General features: G+C 42.5%; 1 protein-coding gene across 1 annotated transcript; it reads right to left on the bottom strand.

Moving 5' to 3' along the window:
• Positions 1–218: 218 nt before the first annotated feature.
• On the bottom strand, positions 219–10,511 carry LOC131236187 (geraniol 8-hydroxylase-like). Its single transcript, XM_058233320.1, has 3 exons — positions 10,340–10,511; positions 9,369–10,287; positions 219–1,092 (listed from the first exon to the last, which is right to left on the bottom strand). Exons 2-3 carry the CDS (start codon positions 10,257–10,259, stop codon positions 487–489), a joined length of 1,497 nt encoding a protein of 498 aa, XP_058089303.1. The 5' UTR covers positions 10,260–10,287; positions 10,340–10,511; the 3' UTR covers positions 219–486.
• Between the last annotated feature and the right edge of the window lie 7,414 nt (positions 10,512–17,925).

Below are 17,925 nucleotides of genomic sequence, written 5' to 3' on the forward strand. Positions count from 1 at the left end.
CATGAAATTCAACGTAGAGAAGATAAGCTATCAATAAAGCCATTGGATATTTTTCATTTACAACCGTCCTAAATGTCCACCAATTTGATACTCAAGTTTAATTTGAAATACAGGATAAGTTTCCTATACATTATTTAAGTAATTTATAAGTTTCTACGTATCATACACCATAGTCTGCCTGAGTATTCAATTTTTTGTCACAGGAAAAGTAACAGCAATAAGGCATTCTTAAGCATCTGATATCAGCTTTAATTTCGAACCTCTGGACATTTTCCTTTATATCATTCATTGGGTGTCCACAGCACTTGAATGTTTAGGACCGCTTGATCAGGGTAACCTCCACGATATATGCCCAATCAATTATAGCTCCTACCATTTAGACGGTCTAGATTAATACAAATTTATACCACATATATATATACAGCGGATAAGTCACCAATATCATACGAGAAACACAGTAATGTAGCCGTAGAAAGAGATATCCCGTCAACCCTGCACGGGGACAACACAAAGTGGAACCGTCTTTTGTAAGGTGATGCCGAACTTATCACTCATGTCCATCTCCTGTGGGGTCATCCCATCAGGAAGCTTCCATGCAAACGAATGTAGAAGTGAAGCCAGCATCAAGTGCACCATCCGATTGGCAAGCGGCAATCCAGGACAGATCCGACGGCCAGCCCCGAATGGTATGAGCTCGAAATCTCGGCCTTTGAAATCAACCTCAGAACCTAAGAACCTACCAGGGATGAAGGAAGTGGGGTCCACCCAAGTATTCATATCCCTGCCGATGGCCCATGCATTGACAAGCACTTGAGCGTGCTTAGGTATGGTGAATCCACAGATTTCGGTGCTGGATTCAGCTCTGCGTGGTAGTAGGAGTGGAACCGGTGGGTGCAGGCGTAGGGTCTCCTTTACGATGGCTTGTAAGTATGGCAGTCCAGCGATGTCCGATTCTTCCACTTGTTTTTCTGTGCCGATGGTTTCAGCGATCTCCGATCGTGCGGTTGCCATGGCTTGTGGGTTATGTAGTAACTCTGACATGGCCCATTCTAGTGTGCTCGAGCTTGTATCACTCCCTGCAACAAAAATGTCCTGCAGAATACATCGAACGGCTGGTTTATCCTATCAAATGCGTTCGTTTCGCCTATGTTGTGGCTCAGGATCCAGCGTCTCCCGGCTCAATGGGGCCCACATGTTGAGTGGCTTGATGATCTGAACCATCAAAGTTGTTGATGAGTTTCTTTTGCCGCAACTCAGGATCCAGCATGTGTGGGAGCTCAGTGGAGCCCACATGATGGGGCCACGTAGGAAACTTAGGCTGAATGGATGATTGGAGCCATTACCATCAGTTGATGAGTTCAGAGCAACGAAAAGAAAAAAAAAATGGTTCTCACTCAACTTTAGAAATCAAATGTTGGACCATCACTGAATTGTGTGAATATCAGAAAACAATTTAATCATGATATCAACGAGAGTGTAGACGGTTCCAAACATCTGACAATTTCAGCATGTGGGCCCCAGTGGGTGGCCACAGGGGACGCAGATTGCGTCCTACCCCGGCCGTCTCTAGCCACGAAGGGCAGTTCTGTGGGTGGGCCCACCATGATATATCTGTTTATCTATGCCTTCCATCTCTTTTCTCAAAACATTTTAAGGTATGATAACAAAAATGAGGTAGATCCAACGCTCAACTGGACCACAAACTTATTATTTTCTGTAGTTCACATGAGCGTTGGATCTGTCTCGTTTTTGTGCACATACCTTAAAATAATCTGAGAAAAGGAATGGACAGCGTGGATAAACAGATACATCATGGTGGGCCCACCCACAAAACTGTCCGCCAGAGAAGGGCGTGGTTAGGGACACTGATTTCCTGTGAAAGCAGTGCTGGGAAGTAGGTGAGTTTGTTTTTGATAAATCCATCCCATCTATCCGTTTTAAGAGATTATTTTAGGACATGCTACAAAAAGTGAGCCGGATTCAAGAGTCAAGTGGCCCACAAGAGGAAAAAGTGGGGAAAGAAATTTCTACCATTGAAACCTCACTAGGCTCCACCTTAGTGTTTATATGACATCCAAACTGTTTATAAGATCATTTTCACTAGCATAAACTAAAAACACAAAAAACTTTCTTAACACGTAACTTTTATGCCATACGAATGTTTCAACGGTAGCTTACTGACCCAGCGGAGCCAGCTGGGCCAAGCTCCACTCGGTTCGGCTGGTGTACAACTCCAGGTGCTCCATATCAATGGCTCATGGATCACTAAATCTACGGAGGTGGGCGGATCCCTTGCTGTGGTGCCCACCGTGATGCATTTTCCTCGCATACATGTCCATGTTGTTCATCCCTTTTAGATAACTCATATTAGGGCATGATCCTTAAAATGAAGTAGATTCAAATCCTAGCTGGACAACGTACACTACATGGAACAGTAGTAATTGACAATTAGAAGCTTCCTGTGGGGCATAGAAATTTTCGATCAACTTCATATTTATATGGCCCCTTGATTCAAATCTTCATGACCTTATCAATACGTTGGATGGCAAATAAGCAAATTTTTAATGGTAGGTATTCAATACCATTGTTTCTATGGTGTGGTCCATCTTAGATTTAGATTTGCTTCATTTTTTTACATCATGCCTTAAAATGAGTTGTCAAAAATGATGGACAGCATGGATTTAATGTACATACATTGAGATGGGCCCATAGTCAAGGATCCAAAGGGAATCCACTTATGCAACGTCGGTTATAAAACATAACACGGAGTAGATTGGGTACTACCCACCTAAGACCTAGCTAGTGACAGGTGGTCCTCTCAGAGGATCCATGGAGCCTACCATGATGTGTTTGTGTGTGTGTGTGTGCGTGTGTGTGTGTGTGTTTTGTTCATTCATTTTGACAAATCATTTAGGGCATGAGCCCAAAAAGGAGGTAGATTGAATGCTAAGGCGTGGACCACGCTACATGAAGCAATTGAGGATTGAATTTATAACGTTGAAAACTACCTAGGGCCCATAATAATGTTTATTTGCTAGTCAACCTGTTCATAAGGTCCCGTAGACCCCTGAGAAGGAAAAACATATATATCAACTGGAACCAAAACTTCATTGCCGCTTAAGAAGTTTTGAATAGGATGCTTCCAGTGGTGTGGTCCACTTGAGCCTTCAAATCTGTTTTCTTTTTTAGCTAATGGCTTGAAATGAACTGTTAAAATGGATGGATAATCTAAATAAAAATTTACATCAAGGTGGCCCACAAAGCCCTTGATAGCACTGTGCATCTCTAGCTTGCGGGGGTAGCACCCAATCCACGCCCTACCTAATTCGCGCGGGGAAGTGGATTGCGTAGTGAGTTACTCACTATGCTAAGCGTACCGAGTAAACTCTGTGAGGTGTACCATGATTTATATATTTTATCCGCTACGTCCATTCATTTTACTGGATAATTTTAGAGCGTGTGCCCAAAAATGAAGCATATACAATTTTAAAATGGACCACACCACAGGAAACAGTTGAATTGAACGACTACAGTTGAAAATTTCGTTGGGACCACATAAGTTTTAGGTCAATCTTATATTTGTGTTTTCCCTTCATCCATGTCTTTAAGATCTTATGAACAGGTTGGATGACAAATAAACATCAATTAAATGGAAAATATATATACAAACGGCATGGATAGACCACATACAGTCAAGGTGGGCCTAGCTAAGTTTACTCAGTACGATATGAGCGTACTGAGTACTTAATCCGATTTCTTGGCGGGGGTACCACTCTCACTCCACCTAGCTAGAGAAGGACAGACATGTCAGGGATTTTGTGGGGCCCAACGTGATGTGTATGTTTTATCCATGGTGTTCATATATTTTGACATATCATTTTAAGATGCATGAAAAGAAGGTTGATTGAAGGCCTAGGTGGACCACACCATAGGAAGCAATGGGAATTGAATTCCTACCAGCGAAAACTTTCTAAGACTCATGTAATGCCCAGCCCATCCAGAACAGTATCCTAAGGCATCCACGTGGGAACTACCACAGGACCGCTCGATTAAACTGCTCGTGTGAGGGGTACCACCAACAAATTAACCCGGACTATCCCATTAATGCGGTCGAGTTTGATTATGGTTGGACCGAGTGCGAGCCATAAAGCCGGTTCGCCTGATTGTACTTGGAAACAACCTTCGCATGGCCAGGGAAAGGCAGAAAAGTCTAAAACTTGGTGAGGCTTTGGGCTTCACTAGGCTTGTGGTCCGTTACGGACTACGGACTCAGAGGACACTTAAAAATTAAATATATGCGCCGTCCATATGGCACTTGCCAAGCGTGACTCACCCCAGCCTTGGCCCAGGGATTGAAATTTTAAATCAATGGCCCCTTATTTGAAATAGAAATATGAGGCATTGCAGCCGTCTAATCTCTTCTAAATTTACGTCGAGGGCTGAAAACATTTCTCTACATCCGTCCACAAAATCTGAACCCCGATCATAGAACGGTGACCGTTGATCGCAAATCGGCCCCTTGCAATAAAACCCCGTATCCGTTTGCCTTCAAACTTTGCACAGCCCCTCATCGAGCCATGGGACACCTATCCTACGAATTTCATGGCCAGGGGACCATCAGAGAAGCCCCAACAGCCAGAAATGGACCCCACATGACCATTTGAAGATCGAACTCATACGATAAAACCTTACATCTGTTTGCCTTCAAATTTTGTACAGCACTTCATCGGGTCATCGGGCACCTACACGACAAATTTGGTGGCCAGGGGGGTGTCAGGGCAACTTCAGCAGTCAAAGAGAGGTCCCATAGGGCCATTGAAGGGAATTAATAGAATTAAGGCCATTTGGCCCAAAAATTCAGGATCTAAGATCCTTAAGCACCCACTCTCACCCACTCCCACAACTACTCCAGCAACAAGAGAGAGAAGAGAAAGAAATGAGAAAGAAGAGGGAGAAAGAGAGTGTAGAAGAAGGTGGGGCCCAAGGGACTTGGGCCTTGAAGAATCTCCTTCCTATTCCCAAGGGATCTCACATCCACAACCACGAAGCGAATTCCAACTAACTTAGAGGTAATCACCCATCTTTCCCATAATTCATTTTATCAAGTTAGGTCTTTGCATGTATCGTAACATGTGGATGCATTTGACTCAGAACCTCAGAAATTGACCTGTGAGTTCGGCACCCCTAGGTCGTTTCCGCAAGCTCTCAACGATCCATAGGTGCGGACTATTATCCTTAGGTGGCCAAGTACCAATTTTAGGATAAATTTAATGCTTATGGATATTAGGGTGATGTGCATGAGTAATCTAGAGAAAACCTAGCTAGGAACCTACATGATAAGTCCACCAACATACATGTAATGATAAATTGTTGTTTAATTGATCTTCAACATGTTTGGACATGAAATTGGTGTTGCATGTTCACTTCACATCTGATTTTGCATGATCTTCCCTGTAGCATGTATGTTTGCATTATTTCTTGCTGAATTTTTCTGTACTATTAATGATGTGTTGTCCTTGATCTCTTAGGTAATCTAGCACCACACACACACATGTCTAACTTATGCTATTAAGAGTAGTTGCATTTATCTTAACAACCTAAAATTTTATGCCCAATGTATTGTACACATGATTACACCTATACTAGAAAATGAACTCTTAATTGCTAGAAGTGTTATGGAATGCAACCCATTTTCTGGGTTGGTCAGGGAACTGAGATTTGTGAAGGTAGTCATGTTGGTTGGATCATCTTGTAACTAGACTAACTGATTTGGGCGGATGCGAATGGGCGACAGTAGTTGGACTACATGGGTTGCTTGCACCCGATGTCGTGCGCTACGTACTCGCCTGAATTTGGACGGTCTAGTTCACCGACTGACCAACCATGTTTGTTAACCATGTTTGCTCAGGCCTGTTTGGAACCTAGAACACCCCTTGCCCACTGAACCCACTGACAACTGTTAGAAACTGATCCACAGTCTCGTGAGCCAGGCATGGTGGAATGAGACACTATGTTCGAGTTATCGGCCTACGCTAGGGTGACGAGCCTCCCCGTAGTGACCGCGAACGATCCCGCTTCCCATCACTCCCCATGTGCTTGAAATCAAGGATAGGGACCCCGATGGGATCAAGGATCGTGAGGTCCTGGCCTCGCAGGGCCTTGGCCTCGCCAATGATTGAGGGCATTAATACCGTTAGGGTGTACCACTTTTCCTAATTTGGTAGGTGAATAGGATTAATTAAATATTCGGCTAACACGTCCACGATCACATCGCATTAGCTAGGTTGGCGACTCGACAGTTAAGGTCGCAATGAGGGAGTGTTGGTCATGCGCAATCGTTAGGCGAAGTCACTCGAGGGAGTGTTATTGTGAGGTCATGCATCATATCATAATTCATGCATATGCATTAACAAGATTAGTTAGAGATATGTGAATGTATATTTTTCATTAAATTCATTATAAAATTGATATTTGATGTAACTTAAGACTAATGACACCCACTGAGTTGATCACTCACTCTCACTCTGGGACGGTGTTTTAAAACACCAACCAGACTCTTCAGTAGATGCAGGTGATGCTGAGCTCGATGAGTCGAGCAGTGCAAGCATAGACAAGGAGGATGAGTTATCCTACTTCTATCTGATGGGCGAGTCACCCTAGATTGAGCGGGTTGATTTTGGGTTGCTGAGAAGAGGACTCAGTCCATTATTCTTTTGGATATTCTTTTTATGTTTTGTTGGGCGACGTCTTGAGCGACCCATTTGATATTTTGTAAACTTGTATAACTTAGCTACTTTCATTTCAGTTGACTGGTTGAGGTTGTGGTTTATGTTTCCGTCGATTCTATTTATGCTCATTTAATTTGGATTTAATACAAATCACTAAAATTCGGATTACAAATGACTCCCAGGAACTTGGGGTCGAGTGTTTGCACGACCCTAAATTTCAGGGCGTTACAACTCACGTGATATTTATTAGCCATCTAACCTTTTCATAAGGTCACATGTACGAATATGATAGGAAAATAGAAATATTAGCTTGATATAAAAGTTCAGTGGCCCCAAGATGTCTTCACCAGTAAGCTTTTAATCTCCATCATTTCCTGAGGTCCATTTGAGCATTCAATCTCCCTCTTTTTAGGCTTATGCTCTAAAATGGTCTTCTAAGATAGATGGACGATGTGTATAAAACATATACATCACGTTGGGTTTCACAGAGCCCATGTCAGGACCGTACTACTCTAGATGGACGATGTGGATAAAAGTTCTAGGGCCCGTTGTAATGTTTATCTAACATCTAACTTGTAGATTAGGTCTTGTAGACATGGATGATGGTAAAAAGCAAATATCAGCTTGATCCAAAACTTTGGTAGCCCAGGAAGTTTTTAATGGTGAGAATTCAATCAACACTGTGTGACCCACTTAAGATTTTGATCTACCTCAATTTTGGGTTCATACCATAAATTTATTTTTAAAAATATATAGACGGCATGGATGAGACACATACATCATGTTTAGGTCCACAAAGCACCAACAGGGGAGTAGCCAATCCGTTTATGACGACAATTCATCCAGAGAATGGGACGTGGATTTCATGTAAAAGTCTTTAGCAGGAAGTTCATGCACTAGAAACCTATGTAGGGTCCACAATCATGTTTTTGAGAAATCCATCACATCCATCCATTTTGTGATATCATTCTAATACTTGAGAGAAAAATTGAACAGGATCCAAGATTCAAGTGGGCTTTACTAAAGGAAGATGTGGGTAGGGAAATTCCTACCGTTGAAACCTCCCTGGGTTCGACAGTGATGTTTACACATCATCCATACCATTCATAACATCATTCATACTGAGATGAATAGAGAACGCAAATATTAGCCTGATTTAAAACTTCCATTGCACCATGAATATTTAAACGGTGGTCACTGAATATACACCGTTTCCTCTCATATGGACCACTTCAGTTTTGGATACACCTCATTTTTTGTTGCATGTCTTAAAATGACCTCTCAAAACGGATGAATAGTGTGGATTTATCACTAACATCTTGGTGGGACCCACCTAACATCCCAGCGGAAAAGCTTACTGTGAAAAGCTACTACCACATCCTTTAAGAGTCAGAGAACAGGGAGAAGAGGCATGCAAACTCGATCTTTCAAACTCACGCATAAGAGCACCTTCATCCACACTGTCTACCTAATCCGACGGTTAATAGCAAGGTTCACACATAAGGACGTGCGAACTAGTGCTCAGTTGAGCATTCAGGTATATATATATATATATATATATATATATATATATATATATATATATATATATATATATATATATATATCCCAATGCTCAGCTGTGCACAATTATCATGAGTTGTCATGTGAACTTTTTTGAGAAATCATCGTATGTGATGTGACTCCAAAATCTGAATGGTCCACGTGAAGCAGCACCTCATGAAACCCCTTGGACCCAATTTTTACTTTGATCAAAAACTTTGGTGGGCCATGAAAAATGAAAATAATTTCCTCCCTTGATTTGCATTTCTCTTTGCTGTGGCCCACCATAATTTTAGATCATGGTGAAAATTTGTCCCATATGGTTTTATGGGATTCCGCATCACATGGACCGTTCAGATTAGGTAACCATGACACATGTGCAAAGGTGCACACATGCCTAGGTGAGCCTCGTGATAAGGGATCGCACCCACTTCCTCGATGGATCTAGGATACACTGAAAACACAAATATCAGCTTGATCCAAAGCTTCTGTCAGCCAAGATGTTTTCAACGGTAGATATTAAATCCCAGTTGCTTTCTCTGGTGTGATCCACTTGACCTTTGGATCTACCTCTCAAAAATAATCTTGAAGATGGATAGATGGTATAGATATAACGTATACGTGATGGTGGAGCTACAAAACTTGATGACGCCAACGCACGACCTCTGTTGTGTAAGGCACACCCGGCGATCCGATTCCACGCGTATTGCGTGTGACAAGGTGTCTCGCCGAGTTCCTGCGCGCGCGGAAGCTAGGTGGGCTAGGTCGATGTTTGTAAGAAATTCACCCCGTCCGTCCGTCGTTTTCCCAGATGGCATGATTTTCCAGATGGATGGACAGGGTGGATTTGTCACAAACATCACGTGGGTCCCACCTAGCTTCCCAGGGCAGGAGCTTCCTGAGACACCAGGCAATCCGCGTCTAGCTAGACTTGCCAAGTAACTCATTCCACGGGACATGGTCTGATGATTCGATCCGATAATCAGGCTCTATAGGTGTAGGATAGCTTGGGTCCTTTAGCAGCATGGATCTTGGCAATGATCCATCCGTGTCCATGATCATCCCAAAAGGAAAACATAAAGGAAATGAAAGTGTTACCACGAATAGCGTTTTTATGTCATGACGATCGAGCTCCGAGCCGCTTACTTCACTTTGATCAAGAAGCAGGTCGAGGAAATCGTCCCTTCTGGGAGTGTCCGGCAACGATCGTGACCGTAGACGTTGATCGATCAATTGATCAAAAATTGTATGCAGCTTCTGGAATTTCGCGGTCACGCGACGCCTTATGCCTTCTAGATCGATCGGCCTGATCAAAGGGAAGTAGTCCCCCAGATTCGGCCTCCCTACATCTACCATAATTTCCGATACAAGATCCTTGAATTCTTGCGTGGATTTGGAATTGAGGTCGACCAAATCGATGGAGAAGACGGTGTTCGATATCAGATTAAGGGCGGTGACAAAAGCAGCTTTGCCAATATCCACTGCCCGCCCCGTTCGACAGTTCTCGCCTATGTAATTTATTAGCTCTTGCACCTTCTTCTGCCGGAGGTCTTGGCTTGAATCAAGCCTCTGGGTGGTGAATATATGTGTGTTGCACAAAACCCGCAGCCTCCGCCAGCGTGTGTTTGGTGGTAGCCATGCCATCGATGCTTCATGGTGACGTAGCGCTCGGATGGCATCCACAACGGTTCGACCGGAGAGAACCTTGTCATTCTTCTGGAGGATTTCTTTGGCAATCTTGGCAGATGAAACAACAATCGTTGTTACATAGCCCAGCTTTAGGGTCATCAGTGGGCCATATGTGGTGGAGAGCTGGGCAAGTGACTCGTTGGGCTTGTTACCGAGTTTGAAAAGGCTTCCGACGATGGGAAGTGGGAAAGGACCTGGTGGGAGGCGCCCTTGGTCAGATCGTTTCTTTGCAAGGAGGAGGAGGACATAGATGCATGAACACGTAACTGAAATCCATAGAAAGAAAGAAGAGTACTCCATTTCTCTCTCTCTCTCTCTCTCTCTCTCTCTCTCTCTCTCTCTCTCTCTCTCTCTCTCTCTCTCTCTCTCTCTCTTCCTACCTACGGCTACAAGAGTATGGATATATATTGGAACCGGAAGCTGCTAGGTAATACTGTAGTAGTCAACAGAAACCACTTTCTGGTTTTCGCTATAGCGTTAGATCCCAGCCGTTCATCAGAAGGGTGTGGTACGGTGAGGATTCCATGTACAAGAATTAGGTGGACAGCAAACTATCCCGCCTCAGCAGGCGGGCCTCCCTTCGAATCTCTTTCTCGCCGAGGGAAGCTAATGGCGTCGCGGACGGCCTGGCTAAGTCCGGGAGCGCTACCCAGGGCCAGACCGAGTTCTTGACAGTAGATCTTCCGTTCCCTGCCAGGGGCGCCTTGTTTTCTGGGATTAGGAGCCACCCGATTTGGCAGATGTAAAAATAGCTCCCTGTTTTCCTTTTTCTCCTTCTTGTAAGCAGCGGTAAGTGCTTCGATAGGATATGTGTGGCTCTCGATTTTGGAGTGGCCCACCCGAATCTGGGATAGGTGCGGCTCTCGATTTTGGAGAGGCCCACCCGAATCTCTTGTAATTTCCTCTTATGGATATATATGAATGAGCACTTCTTTATTTAAAAGAATTTAAAATAAAATAAAATAAAATAAAGAGTAAATTATAATAACTGCCTGCTGTTTGGGCTATTTTTCAATACACATTGGCTTTTAAAATATTTAAAGTAATTCACTTACTATCTTTCGCCATTATTGATATAACCACCTGGTAGTATATCATGTGAATATACAGAACCGTATTTTTAAAAGGCTAAAATGCCATTCATTTAAAACCTAAACCACGAAAGAGAAAGGGTTCTCCGGTGGTCCAAAGGTAGGTGGGGCTCACCATAGTGTTTGTGGGAAATCCACCCCATTCATATCTTTTGCTGGCTCGTTTTATGACATGACCCCAGTAATGAGACAGATCCAAAACTAAAGTGGGCCTCGCAACAGGAAACAGAGGATTCAATATCCATCATTGAAACATTCATGGCCCATAGAAGGTTTTTATCAGACTAATATTTTGGTATTTTTAATCTACCAAAGTAGGAATGACCTTATGAACAGTGTAGATGGCATATGAATAGCATGGTAGATCCTGGGGAGGTTTCAACATTAGGCATTTCCCTATCCTTTTTCTCCTTATCATGGGGTCACTTGAGTTTTGGATCTACCTCATTTTTTAGCCAATGTCTTAACATGATCCAGCAAAATTGATGAACATGGTGAATTTCTCACAAACATCATGGTATGCCCCACCTAATTTCCCATCGACCGGTGTCATAAAGAGGGGACGTGACTTACATCCACCTCATCCATACGTTTTTTATAACTCATTTAAGGTCATGTTTCAAAAAATGAAACAAATCCCAATCTCAGGTGGAACACACCACAGTAATCAGTGGTGATTGAAAATGAACAAAGACGGTAGTTGGTTAGCTTAGCGTGAACAATTCAGTAAAACATGAGATGGGAAGTTGTAGGGAAGAATATAGATGTGTGTGGACTATGAACCATTTCCCAACAATATTAGAAACTGTTTGCTCTTAAACTGGTAAGATATCAGTAATATTTTAGACTGGTTAGGCATTGGTGATATCCATGGTATGCATCAACCATCATGAGTTTTGTATGTTTTCTTGTTTGCTCTGTAATTTGGTGTGTTTGTAAAAGGGACCGTGGAGGCCATTTTTTACGGGGAAGTTGCCGCAGAATTTTTTGGCTGACATGATATGTTTATGACTGCTAGCTAACTTGTCAAACACATTCACCCAGTCAAAATAATTAGGGGGACGAAAAAATTCTTTCCATTCAAATCACCATATTGGTTGCATGAGTTGCATTTGCATTTTGGTGTTTTTAAGTGGTGTGTATTTTATTTTTTTTTAGTGCGTCTGACTGTATATTTAGGTAAACCGATATTTTAGTTCCTTGAGCATCATGGCATATTACATTGTTCAATAGGCCCGACATGTTATGTTTATTGTGTAGGTCCAATAATTCTTAATCACTTTTAAAGGGAAAAAAGTTTACAATGGGCATTACTGTAATTTTCACTGCTTGAAAAGAAATTTCCTAGTATAGGGGTAAATTTTCAATTTTCATTCACCAATGAAGTACGCCATCTAGGGCCACTACAGCCACACTGCCTTCGCCTACGCCTATACCCGAGACCAAGCGCGCATGCGTGCATGTGTTCCAGCACTGGAACACAGAAACCAAGCATCTCATCCTCCATTTCTCTAAGTAAGAATACTATCCACTCAACCGCTTATAAACCACAATGTTTCTCCCACTCTTTCTGACGTGGGACTAAAGAAAACACATTTTTTTCTTTTGATTTTTCAAAATCGTTTTGAAGGGAAAATGAAATTTTCAAAATATTCTATTTATTTTTTAATCGAAAATTTCAACATGATCATCATATTGTTTACTAAGATTATATCTGATTTTTTTTTTTTTAAGAGGTATTCATTCCATCAGAAGACTTTACAACTGATTTACATTTGGGCTACCCCATTGGAAAAAACCCAAGGGGTGGCCTATCGTAAGTGAAGACATGGAAAGACAAAAAAAAAACCGCTCAACTTACAAAGGAGGCCCTGATTGACCTCAGCCCTACCCAGACTAGGAAGAGAAGTGCCCTAATAATAAGGGCGGGAGGGGAATGAGCCAGATGAGGGAGTTATCTTGGAAAGTGCTGCCCTGGCAGGCCATTCCGTCAGCCGAAGCATTCCCCTCCCTCCAGATGTGCACGAACTTGAACAAGCCCCTATGCTTCATTGAGTTTATCCTAGCTAGCTAGTATTTCTAGGACTAGGTGGGGGAGGAAGAGCCATTCAGCCAATCCACCACTAACTTAGAATCAGATTCTATCACCACTTTAGAGAACCCCTAGGCCAGGCAGTGAAGCATCCCATCATGAACAACACGAAGTTCTGTATTAATGTTCGAGCCTACCTCGTAGCCCGCCGAGAAGGCAAAGATGAATTCTCCTTGATCACCCCTACAAATTCCACCACCTCCAAACCAGCCCGAGTTATGAATTGCAGAACCATCAACATTTAGCTTCGTCCACCCTATCTCTGGTTTTGTCCACTTAACAAATCTCATTGGCTCCCTGGGGCGAATGGGAGCATCAATACCCAACTCCCTAAGGGACCGACGAAAAGAAGAGGAGATGTGCTTAGGGCGAATTTCCCTTGAACCAGCCCGGGTTATATCTGAATTGTAACGTCATTTTACCAACCAATCATTGACGGAAACATCTGATGTTGGAAACTTTCCAATGACAATGAAATTGTAAACCGGATGTAGACTCCTCTTCCCGCTGTGATTCTGGAAACCTGAGAAGATAATAAAATCCTCTTTCAACAAAGAGGGAGGTCATAATGACAAACTCAACACTTGAGAGAGAAAAATCAAAAGAAAGAGAGAGAGAATCGAGTCAACCCGTTGAGTTTTCGAGTTGAGTCAAATTATCTAGGTTTCTACCCAGTGTCTTCTATTGGGCGTGGATGAGAGGGACAAAAGGGAAGAGAGAAAGAGAGAGAGAGAGAGAGAGAGAGAAGAAGAAGAAGAAGAAGAAGAAGACATGGAAGAGAAAGTGAGAGAAAGAGAGAAAACATCAAAGCTGAGTCAACTCATTAAGCCATGTTGAGTGAGACCGAGTTTTGGGTTGAGTCAGGTGGGTGATCTTACTGAGTTTTTGGAATTTCATTTTTTTTTTTTACTTATTTCTGAGTTTAAATGTTTTGGTATGAATTTGGGTTAAAATTTAGTTTGATTTTGATTGTTTGATGGAGCTGATAATTCCAAACTTTAATTGTTGATTGGAAGTGAATTTTATTTAAAGTTTAGATTATGATCCAAGTAAATCTCAGAATTCTTAATTTGGACTAGTTATAGAATTTATTTGTTAATTACTGAAATTTAGATTTTACTTAAACTAAATTCGATTTAAATTTCAAAACATTGAAGATTATTCGTTAAAAGGTTAATTTTAATCTGGTTTATGAAATTTTAGAATTAATCAAATAAAAAATAATTTTATTTAAGACTAAATTATAATTTGATTAAAAAAAATCTAAATTAATGAAATCTATTTTATTAGAATTAAACTCTTACTTGAGGTAAGTTAATCCAATTGAATTTTTAATTTTTAAAGATAACTTGTTGGGCTATATTATAATCAGACTTAAAAGCTAAATTTTATGATATTATTGATTTAAATTTAAATTTTATTTATATTTGTCATAACTAGATTAAATTTCGTTTGATAAACTCCTTAATTGTTATTAATTTGAAATATTTAGATATAACTTACATTCCTAGTTTAAGGATTTTAATTGATAAGTTTTAGATAGAATTTTCTTAGTAGTAATTAATTAAATTGAGATAATAATTGGTTGATATTCCCCGGAAGTTTTAGATAGAATTTTCTTAGTAGTAATTAATTAAATTGAGATAATAATTGGTTGATATTCCTTAAAGTCAAGTTAATTAGTTACTCAGCAGCCCCCTTAGCAGCAACTCAATCAGGACCATCTATCAAAGAAAGCTGGCACTCAAAATTACAATGTTGCCCATCCTATCGAGCCGGTGCCAAGAAGTAGGCACAAGCGATCCATATCGGAAGGGAACTCCCCCCTCAGGAATTCCATGGATCCCTGGGTGAAAGGAGATCACCGGACCATGCAACAGGTCATGGCAGGGTTGTTGTCTTCACAGGATTTCCTCCCGATAACCCCTCTCCATCACCATCCTAACATCAATCAATCCTATGCCTGCCCAAGAGTGTATGTTTCCGGCCTCCCCTATTGAAGTACAGGACAAAGGGCTATTAGAAGTAAACCTATCCCCATATTTCTCCCCTTCTCGAGAAGGAATAGGCACAACTGGCCCCTTAGGAGCTGCCTCCCCAATAAAGGCACCATTTCCATGTGAAAGCAGCTACCCCAGGGTGATGGGTAACAAGGGAATCACCCTCGCAAATTCCCCTTACTAGATCAACAACCAGGACATGGGACTTGAATGCAATAGTCAAACAGATGTAGAGAATGGGAATCACCCTTCAACCAGTGAGGGGTTGTTCCATACTCACAGAAGAAGGCCGAAGATTCATTATACCAGAGGATCATGGGATTCCAGATTGAGGAGATTGAAAAGAAGGGCCGTTAACTCTAGTTGTGTAATAGATGGATAGAATCCTAGTGTGGAATGCTCGTGGGATTGGTAACTCTCGTACCATCCAAACTTCAAGAAGACTCATAAAGAAATTCAATCATTGCATCGTGGCCACCCTTGAACCAATGCTCGGAGATGTCAGGAGAGTGGGGACTGGCCTAGCTCTCGGCTTCCACTCATCCTGCTCAAATGGGACTGAGGGAGGAAAGATATGGGTCTTCTTCAAGGACCATGTCTCCCTCTCTATCATAAATTCATCTAACCAATCTCTTTCTTTTGCAATTTCAGTTCCACACCTCAACAATCCGTTCTTTCTGACCGTCGTCTATGCTAGCTGTGCAAAAATTCAAAGATGAGCTCTATGGATGGAACACCTTGGCAACCTTTTCCTCTGCAATAAATGGCTCATGGGCTACCTGTGGAGACTTCAAAGCAACTTCAGTGGTGACGGAAAGAAGAAGCAGACGAGCTGCAGTACAGGGCCAGCTCCAGGGAATTCTAGGACGCCCTCAAACGCAGCTGGCCTGCTTGATGTAAGGTATTCAGGTAGTCGTTTCACTTGGTGTAATAACCAAGGGGGCTCGGCGCGTGTATGGGTCAGGCTAGATAGGGTCCTCATCAATGCATAGTGGTCGAATCAGTTCCCCTCCTTATAGGTTCAACACCTCCCGCAAGTAAACTCGGACCACGCTCCGTATTGCTAGATATCCCTGCCCAGATTTATGGGGGTTCTAAACCATTCCGGTTTCAACAGATGTGGCTTCTTCATGACTCTTCCAGCAGGTGGTGAAAGACGCTTGGAACGCGAAGGTGGCTGCCCATTGATTCTTCAATGTGCTAATCAAACTCAAGAGTATAAAGAAGGCCCTCAAGGTGTGGAATAAAGAGGTGTTTGAGAACATTTTTGAGCAAGTCAAGTTGGCTGAATGTGCTATGGAAGAAATAGAGACCAGAATGCAAGACAGGCTGATAGATCTTGAGCCCAATAGCGATCTGCAGCAAGAATTCAACGACTTAGCCTCAAATCTCAGCTGTTTAGAGCTCATGGAAGAAACATTCTGGAAGCAGAAATCTCGGGTCAGCTAGCTACAAGCAGGAGACAGAAACACTTCCTTCTTCCACACTACTGCTTCGGCAAAATACGAAAGGGTGGTAATCAAGAGCATCACGCTGGAATCTAGGGAAACTATTGTAGACCTAGCCCAGATAAAGAGGGCAGCAGTGGACCATTTATGTGGCAATTTACTGCATCACCTGGCGTGCCTAGGCCTCAACTATTGGGTGTCATTCCCTCTCTACTTACTCAGCAGCAAAACGCAGCTTTAATGACCACTCCGATGCTGCAAGAGATCCATCAGGCAGTGCTGGACATCCCGAAGGATGGGGCAGCTGGGCCAGATGGTTTTTCTACTGTATTTTGTATTGGCTGCTGGAACATCATTGCGTAGGACATCTTCTAAGCAACAGTGTACATTTTCCCGGGGGAACAATCCAAAGAGCAGCAAATGCATCCTTGATTTGATTAATTCCAAAGTTCGTCTCCCCTATAAGCTTCTCGGACTTCCGGCCAATTAGCCTTTATAATTGCCAATATAAGATCGTAGCCAAAATCATAGTAAGCAGGCTATTCACTGTCCTTCAATCCCTGATCTCCTTAGAGCAGAGAGCATTTATCCAGGGCCGGCCCATTGCGGAAAATATTACTCTTGCGCAGGATTTATTTAGAGATTTAAATAGGAAAACCAGGGGTGGAAACATTGTGCTTAAGGTGGACATGGAGAAGGCGTATGATAGAGTCGACTGGGATTTTCTCAAGCAAGTTCTTCTACGTTTCGGCTTCAGCCAAGAGTGGGTGACCATGGTGGAAAACTGTTGGATGACGTGTTGGTTCTCGGTGCTGATAAATAGGGAGGCAGTTGGGTTTTTCAAATCATCTAAGGGCCTCCATCAAGGAGACCCGCTCTCCCTGTCCCTGTTCATCCTAGCTGCGGAGGTCCTTAGCCGCGGGCTGAAAGCGTTGATGGATTATGGGCCTATGATCTCATTCAAACTGCGTCGAGGATGCCCGCCGATCTCTCATCTGCTCTATGCGGATGACACGCTCCTCTTCCTCAATGGGGGGTTATCTTCGGTCAAGGCCATGAAAGCCTTTCTTGATTCATACCAAGTAGTGTTAGGGCAATCCATCAACCTCAGAAAGAGCTCTTTCATTTATGCCAACAGCATGTCTTCTGCCAGAGTCAGGGCCATTGAAAGAACATTAGGCATTGCCAAAGCAGTCGTGTCATTTACTTACCTTGGTGTCACTCTTGCCATGGGCAGGCAAAACGTTTCTTTCTTCCAGCCGCTTCTTGATAAAGTTGAGGCTCATATCGTGGGCTGGCAGTCGAGATTCCTCTCCTAAGTGGGGAGAATAGTTC

This window comes from Magnolia sinica, unplaced genomic scaffold (genome assembly GCF_029962835.1).
Source record: "Magnolia sinica isolate HGM2019 unplaced genomic scaffold, MsV1 ctg268, whole genome shotgun sequence".
NCBI lineage: Eukaryota > Viridiplantae > Streptophyta > Magnoliopsida > Magnoliales > Magnoliaceae > Magnolia > Magnolia sinica.

What these genes read in the sequence shown, in the direction of transcription:
- LOC131236187 (XM_058233320.1), bottom strand. Translation starts at nt 10,259, where the DNA reads ATGGAGTACTCTTCTTTCTTTCTATGGATTTCAGTTACGTGTTCATGC. An exon ending in ACATAAAAACGCTATTCGTG is followed by an intron (nt 1,093 to 9,368) that starts GTAACACTTTCA and finishes TGTATTCTGCAG; the next exon opens with GACATTTTTGTTGCAGGGAG.